Source organism: Polypterus senegalus, chromosome 5 (genome assembly GCF_016835505.1).
Source record: "Polypterus senegalus isolate Bchr_013 chromosome 5, ASM1683550v1, whole genome shotgun sequence".
NCBI lineage: Eukaryota > Metazoa > Chordata > Cladistia > Polypteriformes > Polypteridae > Polypterus > Polypterus senegalus.
In genome coordinates, this window is record NC_053158.1 from 87,824 (window position 1) to 110,760 (window position 22,937).

The 22,937-nt window shown below is 54.3% G+C and overlaps 1 protein-coding gene across 1 annotated transcript in view; it reads left to right on the forward strand.

Moving 5' to 3' along the window:
* Positions 1 to 6,870: 6,870 nt before the first annotated feature.
* plxdc2 (plexin domain containing 2) overlaps positions 6,871 to 22,937 on the forward strand; it is a 60,832-nt gene continuing 44,765 nt past the window's right edge. Inside the window, exon 1 of the mRNA XM_039754225.1 lies at positions 6,871 to 7,499. Coding sequence (XP_039610159.1) covers positions 7,391 to 7,499 — 109 coding nt within the window. The 5' untranslated portion in view covers positions 6,871 to 7,390. The remainder of the gene's footprint in view (positions 7,500 to 22,937) is intronic.

Here is a 22,937-nt window from a genome sequence, read left to right on the forward strand (position 1 = left end):
AGACCCCACAAGTCTGTGTGCCAACAAAGATGGACAGTAAGTCCATCTGTCTGTCCATCCACCTAGTAACCTGTCTACCCAGTTCAGTGATGCCAGTCCTGGACCACATTGGCCACAAGGCAGAATCTAACTGAACAGGGCACAAGACCACCACTGGGCAGACTCAGGGGGGGCAAACTCAGTTGCCAGATGTCTCTGGGATGAAAATGTAAAAAAAATGAAGAAAGCATCACACTGGCACCAGGAGAATCCCACATGAATGATATGGATGAGCTGGCACCCTGCCTGGGGCGGGTACTGGCCTGATTCCAATGATGCCAGGTTTGGTAGGTTCAAGTCCTGCTGTTAAGGACCACCTGAAAGATGACCCTTAATCCAAGTGGAGGCGTAACCCATCAAGAAGATGCTGGACGTGCCATCATCCCAGTGCTGTCACCTTCCGCTGCACCATGGCCAGGGACTGACAGTGGGACTCTGCTCTCCTCGTCTCTCTATGGCACTCTGCGGATGACAAATCCCACTTCTGCCACCATCACTGGGAGTCCGCATTGGTTCTCTAACAGGTCCACTATCTGATACTGCGGATTCCTCCAAATGGTGCACTGCACTGAGCCGCCCGGCTCACGTGGCATATCTGAGGTCTTTCCGTCTGCTTGGCTTCTGAAAACTGGACTGTCAAAATAGAATGCCATTCAGTAGAGATGCCCACCACACTCCCTCTCTGGTGCTGCCCTTGGCTTAGCTGCAGAACTGCCACTGTGATTGACATTTGACATAACTGCAGGGTCATTTGTGCCAGGCAGGGAGTTAAAAAAAAAAAAACTGTGCTGGGTGTCAGAGTGGCGGAGCTTCACAACGTGACAGAACAGGGGTGGGACCTCACATTAACATAAAAGTGGGCAGCAACTTCTCACGTGTCAATTAGCACATGCAACTGCACATGGGAGAAGAAGGACCAGATAAGCCTATAAAATGGAAAAGAGGCGGAGCACAAAGGGGTGGAGCTACACAGAAGACAAAGCAAAAGAGAGCAGCCAATCATGTAAGCAAATTCTGAAACCTAAAAACACATACAAGCAAATTCTAGCGCAGACATCTGATATCTCTGAACTTCTGCATGATGACAATAGGCTGGAAATGGGGCGGGGCTCCAGAAGAGGTCAAGTGTCACCATCTAGCAGGCAAGTCCACCAGCCTAACGTCCAGCTGTTCAGGGCCTGACTGGTTGGAGGGTCCCTCCTTCAGACCACCAACATTTGACACTGGGACTTGGACAAGGCCACTTGGACTCCATCACACATTTGGTCAGTGGCTCTTTCTCTTCTGTTGTGCCCACCAGAGGCCACACCATCACAAGACAAAAGGGTCTCTGTTGAGCCGGTGGTGGCATATCCACCCTCCCTAGGGTGGTATCCAAGATGGAGAAGCCAAGGTTGGCTCTGCCAAAGACAGAAGGACGTTTTGTGTGAGCTCGGAGAGCACATCTGTCCAGAGGATGAGCGTAGTCGGCAGGACTCTGGACAAATGCTGAAGGAGTTCTACTCATTGGGCTTAGCAGCAGTCACCCATGTCTGCCCGTCTTTACACTGGGCATTCAGCTGGCTGGTCAAGGTGCAAGTAGGGATCAACTGAGTGTACTGGCATGAGCAGGATGACCCGAGGACAGGCCCAAGGAGGCAGCAGAAGCAGGTCACATGTCAGAAAGTCGTCCCAGTGCTCTCCTGTCACATAGTGGGGGGGGCAGGTGCTACATAGTGGGGCACAATGAACCGCCCTTCCACCTGGTCATCCTAAAAAAGGACCACTTCTTTACTGTTGAGACCCCGGTCCCTTGTGAAGGGCCATTGTCCTTCTACAGGACACCTTTAAGGCCACCACCCAAACTTATCCTGATCTTCTAGTGCAGCCCAAACCTGAGGTGACCCCCCCGCCCCCGCAGTCTCCATCTCTAATGACTTTGACGTCACCACAACTATGGTGGCCTTGGCCGAGGGTCAGGGGAGGGCTGTAGGAGGCACAACACTGGTCTATGCATTGGCATGAAGCCTTAGGGGGGCTGTCACCAAAGCTCCCCCCAGCCCTCCCCACGATTCTCACATTTCTTTGCGTCTTCATTTCCGAGCTCAAAACAGCTGCGATATTCCGATGTTCCCGAGGGGCCTTTAGCGGCGTTTTATTATCATAATAAATAAGAGGCCATTAACTGCTGAATGCGTCTCAAAGCGTTGGGCTCGATAACTAAACGCCGATGAGCCCGCGTGTGACTCAGACGAGCTGGACAGTGGCATTCTGGGTGAAAGTGCACTCCACTTCAAAGGGGTCCGGAAGGCCGTCATGACCAGGACTATGTGTGTGGCACCCCCAGGGTGCCCTCAACAGAACCCCTGGATCGGTTTAGGATGAGGCTACACCTGGAATGTGAGACGGAGGGTTCAACATGCGCCTCACACGCCTGAGCCCCCCCATCATGAAACGGGCAGTGCCAAGTCAGGGCAGAAAGGCGCTATATACACACAAGTGTCCTTCTCTGTGACACTGGAGCGCATGTGTCCGAGTTGTAATTTAAAAGGCGCTATATTTAATCACAGCTGATTACTTTAGGATGTGGCTCAGTGTGAAAGGCGCTATATATAGGGACACCTAAGTGTCAATGTGGAGGGCACCCCCTGGTTATACTGGACTCAGTAACACACTCAAGTCCAAGTGCTGCAGCTGGAAAGGCGCTATATACTCACGGGTGTCCTTCTCGGCGACACTGGAGTGCATGTGTCCGAGTTGTAATTTGAAAGGCGCTATATATAATGAAGCCTATGTCATAATGAAGTACTTTGACAGGTGTGCACAGGTATATGTAAAATAGCCTAATTAATATGCAGGTCAATGGGGAAGGTGTGAGTGCTCGGAGAGGAGGTCTGCTCTGAAAGGCGCTATATGCGAACACTGGGTCCTATTACTGTGAGGCTCAGTGTGAAAGGCGCCATATGTAAGAGCGTCTAATTACTGTACTTCCTGCTTGGCTCGTCTTCATTCAGTCACCTGTGACGCCCGACTGCCCTGTGACTTACTGTGAAAGGCGCTATATACTAACACTGGGTCATATCACTGTGAGGCTCAGTGTGAAAGGCACTATATATGACGCTGAGATAAAGTGACATTAATAAGCAAGTCATCAAGTCGACTTACTTCCTGACACGGCCGCACTTACCACTCCAGACTAGAAGGTGTGAAAGGCGCTATATACTGCGTAACGACGCCTTCACTTTAACAGGGGCTGTGTGTAATCCCACCTGAGTACTGCATGAGGGGCCCAGATGTGAAGGGTCGACTTTGTCGCAGGGGGGTCTGCCCCCATATTGCACCCCACATCACAGTGACGCTTTCTCGCCATTTGCTGAAATCAGAAGCCCCACCCCATTTCAGGCTCCAGAGCTCGAGGGTCTTCAGCCGCGCAGCTCATTTCCATCTCAAAGCCGCCGTCCGCGCCCCCCATTCACAGAGCGCTGGAGAGCGGCGAGCGTTTCTGGGGCAGCCGAGGGGCTTTCAATGGACGCTTTGGAAAGTGCAGCCTTTCAGAGGACAAAAAGAAAGAAGAAGACGACGAGTGAAGAGGCCGGGGGGGGCAGCATTGGGGGGGGAGCTTTTGTGTGACAAAAATCCTGGAAATTGGCAAAGGTCCTGCAGAGTGGGTGACGCAAACTAACACGCCACCCGTTCATTGAATATAGCGCCTTTCAGGGTACAAAGAGAACTCACCGTTATGTGAGCCAAGCAGATGCCATCATGCAGGGCTCAAGTGACACACGATGTGCCCCCCCACCGCCATTATCCACTTGTGTTTTACGTGCTGCCCACTAGAGGGCCACAGTGACATTTCAGAGCACTGCTATTGAGCCCAAATTGCCCCCCAAACCCGGGGTCAGGGTCAGGCCCCCTTTGTGCTGTCTGGCTGAGGGTTTGCTTTACACAGATTGTTTGCCAGGCACTATATGCCACTCATACCGACCCCTGCTGTGTCACTAGGGGGCTACAGGACACTGTAAGACAAGCCATGATAGTCCTGGCGAGGGGTTGAGGCCAAATGATGGGCTCCTCCATGTGCCACAACCCTGGCATTCCTGAGGGGGCGTCCTGTGCCTAACGTATACCACAAAAGGAGGAGAGGAGGGCACTTTATGGGGGTCCATCTGGCAGAGCGGCAGATTCCAATGTGTCCTTAATGGCAGTGAGAGCAATGAGAAGCAAAGTGGCGTGTAACTGGCCACTACCGCCAGCTGGAATCAAGGCCGATGCCCGGGCACAAGTACATCGAGGCAGGTGGGCCGGTGCCCGCCTTGTAGACAGCTCTGCCCCGCGACACTGGTAGGACTGGTACCCACCCGCTCTGCCACGACGGGCACAGAGTGCAGGGTCAGAAGTCTGCGGCCTCCTCAGCTGCTTAGTCACGAGTTAAAAGAGGTGATAATGACAGGGAGAAGGCGCCATGGCGCAGCGTAAACAGCAATTTGGGGCGTCAGACACCTCGCCACGCTGAACACATCCGCAGGAGCAAAGAGACGAGGAGGAGGAGGAGTCTGTGCCATGAAGGGGCGGGCACTACCCTCTCTCAGTGACAGTGTGACATTGAAATGGTGACCCCGGTCCAGCTCAGAATCCCACATGTCATTACCGCGACTGCTGACGATGACGAGGATGGGCGTGTCGAGGGCGCTCTTCATACAGGTCATGAGATGGCATTGCCAGTGCTGCCCTTTCTTCAAGCCCTGCCCTTTTCTTACAGCACATGTGCCATAAAACGCATCCTTGGCCAGCGGAGTGTTTAGATTGTTTCCATGGCAATGCAAATCTGGGCATAGTGGCACCAAAGAGAGCCAGCACATCTCCATCTTTTGTCCTGTTAAGTGACAAAACGACTCTCACAGGAGTTACAGTCAGCACTGGGTTAGGGTTAGGGTATAGCGCCTTTCACACCATCATGCCAGGCCATTTGCCTTCACTTGTGTGGTCGACGCCGTTACCCAGAGGGCAGGCGAAGTGACAGGCTGAGGGTCCCACAGTGCCAGAAGTGACATTTGAACCCACTGCCTTAACCTCCATGCCACACGTCTCAGGAGAGGCTGGCAGAAGTCGCTGGATTTCAACAGATGCCCACCCAACCGTGCATTTGATGGCCTTCAGTGTCGCGGCCCTGGCTGCCCCCATGCCATTCTTTTCATTCTTCCCAAATGTTTTTCAGGTTTTATCTTTTCGACGGCTTTTGACTTTGCTGAGCTACTCCCCCTAACCCCCGTCCCAACACCCCCCCGTCCCACCACCTCTTTACTTTTCCAGAAATTTCTCTCTCATATTTCACTGAAGAGTTGGCCAGTGTCCGGCCAGGGGCCTCATCGACACACTCTGTGAATCGGGGCAGCGAGCAAAGGCGGCCGGCCCACCGTCTCCTGAAGAAGAAGAAGAAGAAGAAGAAGAAGAAAAGGAACAAAACAAAAAGCGACCGCCTGACGTCACATGCGCAGGCCTGGGCAGCCACGCAGAAAAGCCCCTCATTGTCTGCCGCACCTTCAAAATGTCCGCGACGCGTCCAGTGCGTCCCGCACCAGAAGAGGGCGCTGTGTCGGCCTGAATTTCCGCTTCCTGCACATTTACGGGCCACGCGGGTTCACGTCGAGATTGACAGGCCCGGTTTGGGGACTCTGGTGCGCGGCGCGACCACGTTAGTTTGGACATGCGGGTCCACCGAGCCCCCAGTCCTGGCACCTGCCACCTCTGCGCAAATCTTCAATGTGCGGTGCCAACGGCCCACTGCCCACCTGTTCAGAGTTCCAAATCGGGACTCCACTTATCAATACCTTGTCCAGCTTTGGGGGGGACCCCCAACCCCCACCCGGCTTGTTGTGGAGCGGTGAAATAAAAAATATGAAACGGGACGAGAGCCAGAAAAGGGGGCGTCTGGTCATTGGAGCGCCCGGTGAACATCGCGACATTCAAGTCCAAGACGATTGCGCTTTGTCTGTTTTAATGCTGACCCAATCAATCGATCGATCGATCGATCAATCAATACACGTAGCGCGTGTCCTTATCCGACTGCGTCTCTCAACAGTCTACCGACTTCTTGGGGCGCTCGGCCACTTCGCCCGGACATACCGTGAGAGCTTTCGGGTTCTCGAGACAGGGAGGGGCGGCCCGCGGGGTCCGTCACAGGGAGAGTCCCAGGGCTGATTGTGATTGTCAAAATGTCGCGTTTACCTGCCAACAATCCGGAGACGCTCTTCTCCGTAGGGGTCACCATCTTCTCCGCGTGTCCACGTGGCCGAGAATGCCAGCGTTATTAACGAGGGTCTCGTCTGTGGCACTTTTCAGATTGGCTCAGCCTCATCATGGCACGGTGGGCAGCACGACCACCTCCTCCCTTTGTGCGCACATCTCATGTCCGACCACGGGTGTCAGGGCGCCATTCCAGGTGGGCTCCCCTTCTTAAAGTAAGCTGACGACAAATCGGGGCCGTCCTCCCTCCACACACCGCGTGCCCCCGTTTTTTATCGTAGGATGGTCGGAAAAGCAAAGCAGAGGCCAAATCTCTAGCGAAACGCGCGCCTGCCGTTCCCGTGTTTAAACAAGGAAGGGGGCCAGGTGGTGGAAACAAGCCGTCGCCCGGGGCCACCTCCGCGCCCGTGCGCCACTCTCAGGCTCCCCTGACCCTCCGGAGCCGGTCGGCGAGCGCTGATTGATCGTGAAGGCGCCGGAGCGGCAGCGAGCCGAGGCGCGTGATTGCGCGTGTACCTGGAAGCCGCCTGTCCAATGAGCGCGGTGCGCCTGAGCCCTGGATGCTCCCCCGCCTCCCCATTGGACAGAATACTTCCGGTCGTAGGCACATTGTGTTCGGAGTTGGAAGTGAGCGGAGGGGCGAGGATGGGCAGTGGGAGCTGCGCGGCGATCCGACAAAGTGTCCTCCCGCAGCCGTGCGCGTCCTAGGCGAGAGGAGCGGGCGCCGTGCCGTGAGGTTGGAGGGGGACGACTCGTTCTGTCCCGGCCGGTGAAGGGAAATGAGCGCAGCAACCGGACAGTCCCCCGACTCCGACTGGGCTACTTGAGGTGGGATTGATTTTCAAGGTGGCGGTGGGGAGGCTGGCCGACTGGCTGGTGTTGTTTTCTTCTTCTTCTTCTTCTTTCTGAAGTCAACTGCACGAAGTAAACGGAGCGACAGGAGGAGGGAGGAGGAGGAGGAAGGAAGGAAGGAAGGAATCCTCAGCCGCGGGGCTCCCGATCGAGCGACTGTCCCGGATTACGAACGGCACTTTTATTTTTTTTTTTTGCTATTTGTCATTTATGGGATTATTTACAAGTGGAGGCCCTCGGAGTTTGAGGTCGCCGGTGTAAGCCAGTGGGCACTACGATGGCAGCGAAGAAAGCGGAGCCCGTCCGAGTTTGGTTACTTTTGCATTCTTTCGGCTTTTTCCTCCAAGAAGCCCCCGGCACGGCGGCGGCGGCGCTGCAGACACACGGTGAGTGCCCCTCATTGTCTCGCCGAGGTATTCAAGTTGGACGCGGAGCTCTTTGCTTGGCTTTTTCAGGTCTGACGACCCCACAGACGGGCTTGTCTTCGCCCCCCCCCCTTTCCTCTTCAGTGCCCCCATTTCTCCCACTTTAATGCATTCATTGTTGCGGCAGTCGGGGCGGCGCGGCGCGGCGTTTACTCTTCTCGTCTTCCTGCTCATTCCTTCGACACGGTGGTCTTTCTGCTCCTGCGAGTGCGCAGCCTGATCGGTGCCAGTAGGTGAAGGAGGGACGGCGGGCGGGCGGGCAGGCATGACAGCTGCGCCAGCCTCTTGGGCTCTCACTCAACTGGTCGAACTGGCGAGGAAGTCTCCCCGGGATTTGTGTGCTGGCCATCGTCCCAACTAGGGGGGCTCGCGCTCCGCCAACTTGGGTTACTTTGGCACGGTTTAAAGAATGGCAAGTGGGCATCGGGGGGTGATGTTGGCACTGCAGCGGCCGGGGGACAACTTGCACGCCGGTAATCGGGAATCCCAGGGGGGACGATCACATGGCGAGCGAGTGACACACATTCTGTACGAGCGGCTCTTAGGGGGACAAACCGGGAGTCCACTGGGGACCCCACTTAAGCGAGACTCCGAGGGCGCGCAATACGGTGAGCCCAATCAGGCGGGGACCCCCAGCTCTGGCCTCGATGCCCCCGCCTCTTCTCGTTTAATTAGCCCTTTGTCGTCGTCTTCTTCTTCTTCCTCCTCCTCCTCCTCCGTTCTTCTTGTCGGGTCCTGCTTTGTTTTTTTCTGAATGTCTTTTTGTAAAATCTACGAAGTGGCAAAATGTCAGCGGCTTTACGAGGGGCTTCGTGCGACAATGCCAAGGGCCCCCCACTCGTCCATTGTCATCCAACTATGAAGAAGCACATCCAGAAAGATGCACCTCTGAAAAAGACCCCTGAACGCCGTACCGAGGACCCGGGTTCAAATGCCACACCGGTCATGCCCTCCCTTCCATACTGGATTGTCTGTACTGGTCCCAGTATGGCCGGACAGGTGCTGGTTTGCAGTAGAGCGCTGGCGCCCCCTAGTATGTGAGATCTTCAGCTCTGGTCCATAGGACCACAGAGCCTGTTGGGGGTCCCGTTATGGCTGCTGCCCGACTCACTGGAGCCATCACAGTCTTAGCAGGAAAGGCGCTATCAATAAGAATGTCTCGGGATCAACAGTTCAGTCTTTACCGCTGGCACGGCGAGTGGCCCGACGCATAGAGTTCATGACTTGTCACTTCTCAGGGACACGTCGAACACAAAACAATGAGCTCTGTGCCCACCGGCCAGATATGTGAGTGACTCGCAGTGCCAGGGGCTCACGACGAAAGGAAGACATGCAGGTAGGCAGGAAAGGCGCTTTATACCAGGTAAGGCAGATAGAAGAGAGAGATGGGCACAGATATGAATATCGGAGAGCAGGACCCACAGCTCTGTGTGAAAGGCATAGCGAGAGGTATAAAGCAGGACCCACAGCTCTGTGTGTAACAAGGACATAGCGAGAGGTGAAAGGCGCCAACACAGAGTGGCAAAGCCAAAGTGTGGGCCAAAGCCGATATAACACAGAGGGGCCGATATGAGAGGCGCGCCATCACAGAGTGGCAAAGCCAACACGGGGCCGATATGAGAGTCGCCATCACAGAGTGGCAAAGCCAACACGGGGCCGATATGAGCCAACACGGGACCGCCATCACAGAGTGGCAAAGCCAACACAGGGCCAAGATGAGAGGGCCATCACGAGTATGAGAGGCGATCCAACAAAAGGGGAAGTCGATTTGCACTTAAGAAAGAGAGCGCACGTGAAAGGCGCTATATAACATCTCTCTGCCTTTTTGGAAACTGCCATGCCAACCACATTAAAGGTGGTATAGAACCGTGCCGTAGTGTTAGTTCTCAGACTGTGCCCGCATGCCTCCTTAAAGGCGCAGTCGGCTGCGTGCCACACAGATGGGCCCTTAATTGCCAGGCCAGTCCATGTGAAGTTGGCACGGCCTCCTTTCGTCTCTGTGGGTTTCCTCCCACATCCCAGAGATGAGCACGTTTGGTTAAGTGGTATCTCTAAGTGGGTGAATGCGGGCGCGTGGCCAAGCATTCTCTAAGGCAGACTGGCACCCTGCCTGCTCCTCAGGCTGCCGGTGCCTCATTCAGGGTGGCTGTGCTTAGACGAGGAAGGCTAACGAGGCAGACAAATGGCGCGGCCTCCCGAGCAGCCCTCGCTAAGCAGAAAGTGGGCTACTGCAGCACGGGAGCGCCAGCGTGGCCTACTTAGCCGTGGCACCTCTCTGCCCAACCCCTTTCCTTTCCTTTTCATTTCCTTCACTTTGTGCCATTGGTGCCGCACAGAGGGCTGCTGATCCAACAATTAGCCGCTCGATGAGGTGCCCCTCTGGTGGGCATTCTGATGAGGAAATCTGGAAGCGAGTAACAAAAATGTCCCGACGACCAAAGAGAAGCCAGAAATGATTGACGAGGGTCTGTTGGCACTTGGTGAATTTGTGATGTCTGTGCTGGCATCAAGCTTGACTCGAGACGAAGGCATCAAGCTTGACTCGAGACGAATGTGTCAGCTGTTATATAGTGCCCTGTCTGCCCATCCGGTCATAGGGCACATTGTGACAGAGCGTGTTACCGACTAAGCGGGTCAAACAGATTCTTAGGGACTGGCGAAGGGCGCTATATACAACAAACATAAAAAATGGCACCTTGCTCACCCCACAGGGTGGTCCTTAAACTGTGACGGTGGTCCGTGTCAAGGTAAGAGGTGGGTCACCATCCGTCACAAAGGTCACTTAAAACCCAAGCTGGGCACTGGTGGGCTGAGCAGGATGTGCTGCAGACCACCTGGAAGAGTGAGGCTGGCCGTCAGCTTGTGTGGCCGATGACCCCCATTTGCCCCTTGGGTTGTCACCTCCTGGGAATTCGGATGCGAGTCGACTCGAGCGCTTCAGAGTCCTTGGAATTCCTGGCATCGGATGAAAGGAAAACACAAAGTCAAAGCTGCCGAGCTCGGCGGGGCGCCATGCAAGGGGGTCCTCGTAAATTCACCTTGCGCCCCTCCCCCCACCACTTGGGAAGGCCCCCATTGACTGGGCCATTTTGTCTTGCTGTTGTAGCAGAAGAGGGGCAGACTTGGCAGGTGCCACTTAAAGTCAGTGTCCAGCTGCCCATCCACAATGCGAGTAGTAGTCCTTGTTAAAGGTGACGGGGGGGTTGAGCAGACGGGACCCTAGTGACATTATATAGCGCCTTTCACATTGCCTTATGCAGACAACTCTGTGTGTCAAACAGAAAACGGGGACGTGTGCGGTGGCAGTCTGCTTGGCATTTTCTGTAGGGCACCTTTCACCCCTCCACGCGCCTCCACCATTTGGCTGCAGTGTTTCAGAATGTCCAAAGTGCACTGAGAGGCCCGTTTGGTGACACTCGGAGTGTCTGCGGCAGGAGGTGACCCTCTGTCATGATATAGTGCCACATTGAATTGACCGAGTGATATTCTGTGTGCTTGCTGGGTTCAAGGTCATATGACTTCCTGGGGGGGCTCATAGACAGCACCCCAAGGGTCCTCCCGCTGTCCCCTGGCTTTGTCACAATTTGCTTGTAGTCTTGCTGAGGTGTTTGTCCTCGTCGGAGAAGCTCTGGTCATTAAGCAGAGGCAGGTGAAAGGCGCTATATGAGCTATGGAGTTGAAAAGGAGAGGCGGTCCTAGGACTCTGAGCTCTCTGATGCCAGGCATGGGCTGGACAGGGCAACCTCGCCTTGTGACACCCAGCCCTGGCACCGGAAATGTGTTTGAAGTCACTGATGAAATCTGCCTTTGTGATTAACCTGTGGCAGTATATAGCGCCCCTCGCAGGACACCCCATTCCCGGCTCAGTTTCACAGTGGGGGTCTCTGTGCTCGACTGTTCAGCCAGCCTGAGGTTACGTGCCAAGCGCTTTGACATGGGCAGCCACAGGGGGGATCACAGGCTGAGAAGGGTCTGAGCAAGGTGACCACAAACACCCAGTGTGTGCCAGCTTGGTCAGGGCACTGGAGAATACATCCTCGGTGCTGTGCCACACCAAAGCGCTCATTTGTCATCGCAGCCTCAAACCCGTGTTGGGCTTTGTGTCTTGAGTGGCGCCCGCTTATTTATAAAGCATCGATTGAGGGAGTGGCACCGTGGCATGGCAGTGTTGCCATTTTGCCACACTTGGACCCTGGTTCACTTCTCAGCTAAGGCTGCCACTATACTGGTGTTTCTGGTGCCCCACATGATGCCATCTTGAAAGCTTCCTGCATGCATAAGACAGACATGACTGGTTGAGAGGTGGTGTTCTGCAGAAAGGCGCTATATGTGGCATTAAAGTGCAATAAACAAACGAGGGCTTGTGATGAACAGGCGATGATTGGCATCTCTTTGAAAGTGTGTGATTAGTGAGGAGGGCGCTGGACAGAATAAAGCTGTGCCATCAAAGGTGGGCATCACCTTGTTTGTTGCCCTGGAGTGCCTTTGATGGGCATCTGGTTTAGTTGTTTCAAGCGGTGAAACCTTCCTTAATTGAAGACTTGCCCAGGGTCTTCACTCTCACTGTAAAGACCCCCTCGACTGCCCTGTTGTGTCATTGTTTGGATCCTTGGTCGCCCTCTGATCGGGAGGCTCCTCATAAATCTGCCTGCCGTGCAAAAGGCGCATTCTGCACTTTTCCTGCCACCGGTGTGGCCGCGGACCCTGATGTCTGTGTCTCTCAGGTGGTCTCGTGAGCTCAGCGCGCCACTTGTAGTCGTCGGGTCAAGTCGCTCAGGGTCCGGATGGTGGGTGTGGGGTTGGCGTGTGGCTGCCATCACCTCCTCCATGGTGGTAAAAGGACAGGCCATTGAGCCACACTTCTGGAATATTCTGTGTGTCAGACTGGAGGGGCGGGGCCTTTAGGTGTAACGTCACCCTAAGTGACCCTCAGTGCCTGGCAGAGGCACACGAGTGGTGTGTGTGTGTAGAGGTGAAAGGCGCTATATGCAGGGCTGCTAACTCCGGAATGTTCTCTGTGTCAGTGCCATAGGGTCACATCCAGCTGGGCACACATTGAGACAAAAGGCGCTATATAGAGGGCCGTTCAGCCGCACTTCCAGAATGTTCTCTGTGTTGGGCTGCAGCTGCATACCCAGGCCCTCCTTACCCCTGGCAAACTCCCAGGGTGCCCCTGCATGCCTGGTAAAGTGTCACGCATAGTGCATGTTGTGGTGAAAGGCGCTATATAGAGGGCTGTTCAGCTTTACTTCCAGAATGTTCTCTGTGTCCTCGGCATAGGGACAAGTGGCTGAACTGGAAGGTGGACATCAACAAACTCGGTCACCGTTTACACCCAGCCAGCTACCAAGATGCCCCCTGTTATGGCTGGCAGAGCTGTCCCTGTAGTGTGTGTTGTGATAAAAGGCGCTATATGAAGAGCACGTTCTCCATCGTTCCCACATGAATTAAGCGGCTCCTCATTTTTTACTCTCTTTGTTGTTATTCCAGGTGTGCCTTACCTACATAGCGGCTGCACCCCTTGGTCTACCGGACCCCCAGGACTCCAGTACAGATGGTCATGTGTCCATTGACCGATGCCAGGCTCACTCGCCATTGTCCAGGTGATGCCCCGGTGGTCCACTGGGACTGTAGCTGAGTGTGAGAAACAAGTGAGCTGGAAGTGATCGGCGGGGAGGCGCGTGTGGCTCGGTCTGATTAAACAGCCCACCGTAACAGATGGGCCTGGCAGCAGTCGCAGGCGCCTGTCGAATTTAAAGGCACCCGTCAAAAATGCAGGAGGCGGCCGCTTGCAGGTGTTTGCTGCCCCCATCTGTCCGTCTGTCTTCTTCCTGGTCTCTCTCGCTCTGCGGGCAGATAAAACGTCCTGCAGGGGGCGCCACAGAGATGACACACATGTGCCAGTGCTGTGGGGACCAGCCTGCCATTCACATGTGAACGTCTCCGAGTCAGCAGATCGGACCTCCCCTAATGGGTGGGGCACCTGGGGGTGGGCAGGCCCCAACCAAAGAGCCACAGTTCACCCCACTGCCCTCGCAGCTGCCCACCACCCGGGGCACCTGAGACCCTCACTCGCGTGGCCCAAAGTCTCAGGGCAGCTTTCCTAATAAAGGGCCATTCAGGTGTGGTGATCCCCGTGTCTGCCAGTAAGAAGCGCCACCCCTTCTATATAATGAGCAAGATATAGCGCCTTTCACAGCCAGCACAACTAACATAACAAAGGGAATCGGGGGGGTGTGGTGGGCACGACTTTAGATTTGAGTGCCACTCTGGGCGTCAACAGCACCCAGTCCCCATGTCAGGCCAGCTGTCACCATCACATTGTATTCACAGCACTAGGAGAAGGCACTACACTGGGTATCACTAAAATGTTTGACACAACTTGGCATGGCATGTCCTCCATAAACATAAAGGAGGCTCTGTGACCTCCTCAGGTGACAGCACATGGCATCACCGGCCAGCCACCTGCTAGCAAGTAATCTGTCAGTGGGCAACCGAAGCAGAGGTGGGCTTGGCTTACACAAGGACAGCGAGATGATGGCCTAATGGGAGCCGATGACAGGGGACGCCAGGGGAGATGAGGAGAACTCAACAATGTCCCCCTTGAAGGCTGGTGGGTACAAACATGACCTGAAGCTGGGTATGGTGTAGATTTAGACATTTGAGGTTGGCATGAGTGCCCACTTGGAGCTTTTATGTGGTAGTGCCTTTCACATCAAGCCTGCTTAGTACTTGTGGGCGCCGTGCCAGCAGCAGCCTTTTCACAGAAGATAACCTCTGCCATCACTAGGCACACATACAGCAGCAGTGGAGTGTGGCAGTGCCCCTAACTTGGGCATCATTCAGATCATCAATATAAAGCACCTTTCAATGTCATATAGCGCCTTGCATTGCCAGCTTTTTGAATATTCTGAAAACCAAATTAGCAACCCAAGATAAATGGTTGGCCTGTCCTAAGGATGTCACGAGGGCCTTCAGGGTGACGCTGACCATATCAGGTGGGTGTCCACCACCAGATGTAAGGAGACCACCCCCCCCTTCTCCAAATAAAGCCTTGTCTGTGTGGCCTGTCCACACTTGGAGGCCATTGACCAGGGTGACAGAGTGACGGTGACCAGCAGCTGGAATATCTCGGTGTCCTTTAAGTCCAGAATGTCTCATCCAAGGATTGAACCCGGGTGTAAGCTGTATGGACCCCTCCTGAACTTGTTTAATCCAATTACAAGGGGTCTGCCAGGACGATGACACGTCACCTGAACCAGCCCACAGGATTGTGCAGTGGCTCAGTGCCCATAGCTGGGGGCACATTTTGGGTTCAGAGCTCTCTGCTCACACAGATGGCTCACAGTGGAGTCTCCCACATTTACATACATATGCATACCCTGGCCCCACCCATTTACTAGCCCCACCCATATGTGCAGTGTCCTTGTTTGTGGTGACTCTGAAGATCAGGTGCCACCCACAGGCCATTTGAGGACAGTGTTTGGTTTAAAGGAAGAAAGTGCAAAACAAGCGCCACGGTGTGGGGGTGCAGTGATTAGAGCAGCGCCCCTTTGTGGGGGTCCTCAGAATTTACAAACAAATGAAGGGAGTGAAGCCAGCAGACCTCAGGTGTGTCCTACGGTGAGGGTCTCGCAACCTCTTTCACCCTATGGGACCCCCTCAACCCCCACTCACTTGGCAGCTGCATGGCTCCACCCTGGCACCAGAGCAGATCCCAAGGGTGAGTTTCTACAAAAATAAGATGCCAGGCAGGTACCCTTTTATTCGTTTGCTGTATGGACGGTGGTGGCACATGTGCTGTGCTAAGTGCACACTGGAGTGGGCACTTGAAGTCTGGCCCAGTTCTTTGCATATTGCGCCTTTCCACACTGCAGTGCCCCCAACCCACATGGAGGGTCAGCTGTAAGATGGAGGTGGACACATTCCACACGCCTGCGGGTAAACAGACCAAAACACGTGAGGGCTGCCAGGTGTGGGTGCAGGGGTCAACTCGGGGACATGACGAGGGTCCGGCCTGCCTGCACAAGTCCAGGAGCGCAACATGGATTGGGGGGCTATGAGCGACTGGGCCATGAGAGCACACGTGGTGCTTCATGAGAGCCCTGCTGGCTGTAGCTGGTGCCCCCACTTCCTGCCGGGGGGTCCCATCTTCCCCACACCAGCTGCTCGTTTGATCCCAAAGTGACGGTGATGGATGGAGTTTAAAAAAAAAAAAAAAAAAAAGGACGGCAAATGCTAGTTGGTCTTGGGAAGGGCGGACCAGGGAGAGGCACAGGGAGAGCCAAGAAATGCGAAGTCTCTACTTTATATAGCGCCTTTGACTTCTTGTTTAGATTCAGCGACCTGTTCAGGGCTGCACAGGGAGCTCCGGGGGGCTTCGCCATGCGACGTGCTGCCACACGTCTGCTCCGCACGACTTCGAGCGCCGCTGAGGCCCTGGCCGGCCTGTCAGGACTTGTCAGTCTGGGCTGTGCCTGTGAATGACGTGTGTTTATATAGTGCCTTTCACAAAGGATTACAATGCGGTGAGGAAGCTCACTGATTGGTTCATTGACGGACTGTCTGATCATTTGATTGGTTGGTTCATTCATTGACATATTGACCAGCTGATCTGCCCCAATCTGTGCCCGTTCAGTTATTCATGTTGTTCCCAAAGTCTCCACCCTCTGTGTGCTGCTGTGCCCCACCTGTGTGCCCACTGGGCTTATCCATGTGACTCATATGAGGCCACCCATCGGCTCCAGTGCTTTATTGATGAATGCGGATGGATCAGCAGACATGTTAATGAAGTGCCAGGCTGTTCTTGGCAGGTTGTGCCCTTAAGGCTGCTGTTTTTTATCTTGTGAAAGGCGCTATATACTGTACAGATTGGCACATTTGCTCACTGAGATGTCCTACAAGCCCTCCTTGTCTTACTAGTTTTTGTGACACTTTGTCATTTCAGATCCAGAAATTTGGGAATAAAATCCCAAGTTAATGTGACAATGTGGCTTAAGTCATGTCTGACCAATCAAAGTTACACCCACAGAATGGAGGCAAATCCTAGTGATGTGGGCAAATGAATGGAATTTGCTGGTGCCAAGCAGGAGACCTGAAACTAGAACATGAGGAGCCTGGGCACAGCGGGCACTGAGACTAGCAAGCATCTTCTAGAGTGCCCTCTGTTGATGGCGGCCCTGTCTGCTGTGGCACCTGAAGGCTCCATATTAAGCTGACAATAAGTGTCAATGACAAGGACACACCTGGATAAAGGGGGCAACAGGTGACAAAGGACAATCTGACAGAAATGTGCAGCCTTTGTGCCCACCGGGTTTGAGATGTCAGTTCTTAAATCCACGCCAGCTGTATTGCCCAGGGCCAGGGGGCTCACACCACCTGCCCGTTTATGTAAGTGACAAACATCAGCATGGTACAGAGAGTGCGCATGTCCATCTAATGATAGCTCAATCATGTAAGTTTACAGCCCTCTGCTGCCATCATACCTTCTCAAAGGGCACAGGGCGGTCCGTGAGAAGCTCACCATCTTTATAACAGCTTCATATAGTGCCATTCCATCGTGAACACAATTCCATTTCTTCTCTGTCCAATAGGGGGTGACAACAAAGTGCCCTGTTTCACCGTTTTCATTAAACTCCATGAAGTAGTTGTGGGGTGCCAAGCACTCAGCTATGCGGTAAAGGGCATTTAATAAATCAGGGGCACTGTTCTGCATAGCCAAGGCAGGGGGTGAAGCTACCAGTCCAAAGAACCCCCACCCCTCCCCCATATTAATGATGGGCTGAATGAAGACCCAGATCGTTGTGCCACCCTCCTGCCTGTTTCTTAACTCTGGGGCCTCAGCCTTGACCATGGCAGGCTCTGCCCACCTTGAAAGTACCCACTGCCTCCCGTGCTGCCGGTCACCACAGCCCAGCCTCCCATGTGATGCCGATTACCCCCCGCATAGTCACACTTGTGCCAGCCCCTCTGTTTCACCCACTCGTGCTGTGGCCCTCTCGCCCGCTTGCTCTTATGACACTGCTGCCCCCATGTCACTCAGACTTGCTGGCCAGGGCACTGAAGTAGAGCCAAGCAGAGCCATCCCGTGGTGGTGTGCTGCTCGAGTTGGCCATTAAGCGCTAATGTGACACGCGGAGATAATCGTCATCTATTATTAATACTCTGGATGGCCCCTCGGAGAGCCATTTATGGGCTGCTTTGATGGAGGTGATGCCCGCCGCTCCTCCATCACAGGCCTGACGCTAATTAAACAAGACTCTGCAGTCGTGCCAGCCGCTCGCGTCCCTGCCCTCGTGCAGCGGGCCCTTCATGTTCACTCAATTAAACTGCGCGAGGAGCTCGTTGGCGCTGCTCGACACGGATATTCCATCAGCACAAACCTGGCATTCGGAACGCAAATCAGTCAGGGAATCTGCAGGCGCCACGGCCAGCAAGTCCTCCGCGACGGTGAGAGGGGTGACTAGGGGGCAGTTAGAATGGCATGTGGTGGCACCAACGTAAAGCTAAATGAGATGGCCCAGATGGTTGGGGTTTCCTGGCACAGGGCACTCAGCTGTAACCTTCTTATTCTTATGACATGTGAGGTGAGCTGCCCTGCTTGTGGCACCCTGGGCACAGGCGTGGATGATACCATCTACATGTTTGTGTTGTTTGCGTCTTCAGCGAGTCCAGCATTGGCAGCGGATGTGCAGTCAGGAGTTGGCATTTGGTGTGGCGCTAATCAGCCTGAGCGGTTTTCATGTTGTTGGGTCTGGTTGATGTCTTGGACTAATCACTCGTTTTGCTTTTGGCTTGTTTTCCTGGCGCTGCCCGCTGCAGCTGCCTCCACATCATTTACTGGCTCTTGGTGGATTCTGCCATGTGAAAAGCAGGTGGCTGGCGCTATTCATGTCACAGTGTCCTCCAGTTCAAAGGGATCCAGGTTCAAATTGTTGTCCTGGGTGGAACTTGCACCTTCATCCTGTGCCCACGTTGCCCTCTCCAGTTGGTGAGTGAGTGAGTGTGTCTGGTGGCATCCCACCCCGGGTTGGCTCCTGCCTTACCGAGCCCCTCAATTCAGGGGAGATGGCTGCTTTGAATGAAGATGGTGGAGTGAAGTGGTGACGTGTCATGATGGCATGATGGGTGACCTTCAGGGATGGAGATGAGAGATGGCACCAGGGTGGGCTTAATGGGTGCAAGAAAACAAAAAATGCAGGAAGACACAGATGGGTCCTGAAGATCAGGAACAAGTGGACTGAAGTGAAGGGTCTGCACCAGGAGCCTTCTATGGAGCTTTATAAAGGCGCTATATAAGTACTGAGACAGGGCCACCACCTGCTGCCAATCAACAGCAACTGAAGATAAAGGACGCACTGGCATCAGAAGCGGTGGAGGCCAAATGGCACTCCCTGGCACCATACAGTTGGCATGTCCTGCTTTGCCAATCGATCTTTAACGATTTCATTTCATTTTAAGCACATTTCTGGCTGTCATTTACTTTGTCATGGGCACAATGGGGACATACAGCCCAATTTCAAGTATGGAAAACACAGATAAAGGATCAGGTGGCACATCAATATAGCGCCTTTCATACACTGCAAGTTAGGGAGCACTGGGAGAGCACGCCTAGGGTGGCAGGTTATATAGTGCCTTTAACAAGCCTGACGGGTAGGAGCCGAGTGGGGGTTTCAGAGGAGTGACAACCACCAAGTGACAGACTGGTGCATTCTGGGTAGAGCACTCCTTGACAGGGCACACAGGACTTCAGGCCACATTATGCAATGGACTCAAGTTCAAGGGGTCTCGACAGTAGAGATGGGGGAAATGGAGGGTGACATCAAACAGAAGTGATAGTCGGGCACAGCGCCATGGCAGGTCTTCTGTGGTGACGGGTATTAGAGTGAAACGAGTCTCTGCCACTCTGTGGTATATTTACTTTTATATAGTGCCTTTCAGAGCAGACTGTTAGAAGTCATAATTGACTTGAATGTGATATCGGTGGTGTGTGTCCATCATGGAGCTTAAGTGACATCTGACGACACATTGGAGAAACGCCAAGCCATCAGCACGCACACCATGGGACGCGAGGGCAGCCGTCTGGCATGGGGGCGGCTCCTGACTGACACTAAATAAGCCCCTCCCCAAACACATGGCTCCACCCTTGTATGAAGAGGGCTCAGGAAAGAAGGAGGGAGGCAGTCTGTTCTGTATAGTGCCTTTGACCACGCGTGCGCCAGTCACAATTCAGAGGTCAATTCACCGGAGTTGTTCAGGCCGTGACTGGCGTGGCCCCCAGCTGATGTGCTACTCTGGACTTTTAAAGCTCACAATCGGCCGCTGAGTCCCATTTTAAAAATAAACACAAACGTTTAGAAATGTCACGTCAGGGGTGAGTGACCAATGCAGTGCCATTGCTGGTGCCACACCCCCTGACCTTTACGTTTTGCTTGTATGGTGCCCACTGCCATTGTTTCTCTATAATAACCCCTAACAATGTGCACAGAAGTTTATATAGCGCCTTTCACAGGGCTTTGTTAGTAAGAATACATTCACACAGAAGTTCATTCTATATAGCGCCTTTCATGGTAGTTGGCTCATTTTGTGTGTAGCACCCCATGGCATGTCGTTTTGTAATCTTCTTATATAGCGCCCATCACAGCACGCTGGCCACACCTCATTGCACTTTGTAGAGCCCATCATAAAGCCATTTCCGTAGCCCACAGTGCCCACCTGGCATCCTATCCAGCGTAGCTGCCTGCCTGGCACTAGATAAGCATGTGACCCTGCACTTGTGTCCACCTGGTGTATATAGCGCCCGTCCCAGTCCTTCAGGTTACATCCCTTTAACGTTGGGCAGTGTGGCATAGCCGTTAAGGCTCTGGAGGTCGTGGGTTCAAATCTGTGACCCTGAGCGAGTCACGTCACCTGCCTGAGCAACAGGAATGTCACCCGAAATGTTGTATGTCACCTCAGATGAAGGTGTCGGTCAAATAATAAGTTAAGAATAATGCTGATATACAGTAGTGCCCTGCCTGGTAGGCTGACTGACAGCAGGCTGGCACTGGCAGGACCCCTGCACACCTGTCTGGTGGTCTTCAGGCTCTGACCGCCTCTTGTCTTCCTGCACTTTTGGTCGATTGGGCCCAAGTGATGAATGACGAAGAAGCCAGCTGCAATCCGCAGTCCCAGATGAGCGGGGGCGAGCAGGTGGGCCGGCCGGCTGGCCTGCCAGTGCCCCCGAGGTCAGTTGGCGTATCCTCACTCGGCCAGGCCCCTCTTCAGCTCTCGCGTTCCCACGAGGGTCGGCAGGAAGGAAGGATGAGCGGCCAAACGTGTTTGCAATTAGGAGCCGTCGCATAGTTTCCAAAGTCGGGCCCCCCTGTTGAATGTGTGAGGGACGTGGGAGGAGCGGCAGCGCCAAGGAATGTCGGAGTCGGCCAAAGCGGCGGCTCGCAGCGCCTGCAGCAGGGCACCCCGTGGAGCTGAGGGCCGTGTGGACCACTCGACAGCCCGCCAGGCTTAATATAGCGCCATCCCCAGGCCGTTACCCTCTCTGTTTGATGACACTTGGAGCCGCGGGAGTCGAGCTGGCGCTGACCACTGCCCATCTGGGCATGACCAGCACCGTCCAAAACGCAGCGCAGACCTCGTTGCTTTCTGTTTATGTGACTTGAGGCTGGCCGGTCAGTTCACTGTCAGCTCACACAGTGGACTGGGGGGCTCCGTGTGGGACAGCAGAGGTGACGTCACTTTGCTAACATTGGTGTGACATTTGGCATCGACCAGCTGAATAAATAAAAGAGTGACGTGGACATCCAGCGGCCTCAAATATGGCGGGCAGTGACTGCATGCCAGCCTGGCGTCCCCTGGTGAATGAATCCTGACCATAGGTGTCGGTGACCATGGCTGGGCACACTGTGACACCAAGGCACGACCGTATGTTATATCGCACCCTGGATGGGGCATACTGGAGTGTGACAGTGTGGCCTTGAAAGGGGGAGTAGGACTGTGACTTTGGGGGGCAGGGGGATCAATCTTGGCTCTCTATATAGCGCCTTTTCATGCTGTCTGTCACATGAGTTCAGGCAGGCCGAGTGACGTTCGTGTTCTGTGGTACCTTATTATAGCGCCTTCGAAATGAAGCCTCCTGTGTACATAATACCAAGATACATACAGGACATCTATAATATGAACCCAGAATGCATCTGTCATGGGGCTTCTGGGGGTTAATATAGCGCCTTTCACCGCAGGGTCCTTTACAAATCCTCCGTCCTTTCTAGAATGTGAATTAAAGTTGGTGACAGTGACTGGTTTAGGTCAGCAGTGGGGACTGAAACTGGAAACCGGCACTTGACACCTTAACCACCAGGGGGCACACCGCCTGCTGAGCCAAGTGCGCTGCGGGGGTCCCCTACGCCTTATGGCATCCTGGGCACAGTACTATGTGTTATATAGAGCCTTTCCTATGGCTCCCTCTTCTGCTATGTGACACCCATCCTGCCAGCCTCTCTCTCTCTTTTCTGTCTCTTCATCATTCACTGTTTGCTTTTCTTTTCAAACTGCTTGTGTGGCATCATGTTGGCACCATTACTCTCAAACCCTCTCTTGCCACACCTGCACTGGCATTGTCTTGCCACAGTGGTGGACAGAGCAGAACTTCCTGTTGAGCTCTGCTCCTTTGTGACTCATGCTGTACCCATCTATTGTGTCAAGTGACTGCCATGCCATGCCATGCCACCCAACCATGCCTGATCTTGTTCCTTTAGTGCCTGGCCTGCCTGCAGGCCCCAAGGGAGCCAGTTTTTGAATGTCTTTAGTACTGGACAGGTGTCTGAGGCTTTGGGATGGCGCTGACCGTGGGACGTCCTCGCTGTCCTCTCCTCCATGCTCTTAGTCTGCTGATGGTGTCATTCGATTCTCTTGCAATGGGGAGAGTGGAGGGCATTAGCCCGGGTCATCATGGCAGTGCTGCTGCCTGCTGTGGGCTGTGCAGGTGGGCAGGTGGCATCTTTTGAACAGTGGAAGGTGGCCAGCGGGCGGCCGGCTGTGTGTTTTGTGTTTTCAGGCATGCATGGCTGACGGCTGAACAGCTGTGTCCTGTTCCTGCTCATCGCTCTCTCTGAAGGTTTGCCACGCGCTCGGACCGCTGCCATCGCCGGCCATGTGTGCTGCACGCCTATCGTGCGAGGCTGTAATCTGCGCCCGCTGCCAGCTTCATCATCGCATCTCAATGTTCTGCTGAGCGCAGCTGCGTCTGGCCGAGCGGCCCACTGTCCTCCGTGACTAAGGTGGGCGTGCGGCGCCTCCTGGCTGAGGGTCTGAGGCGGTTCGATTGACCTGGGTGTGAATATGGGGGGGATAGGGGGGATAGGGGGACCCCAACACGCTGATGCCTCCATGCGGTGACAAAACGGT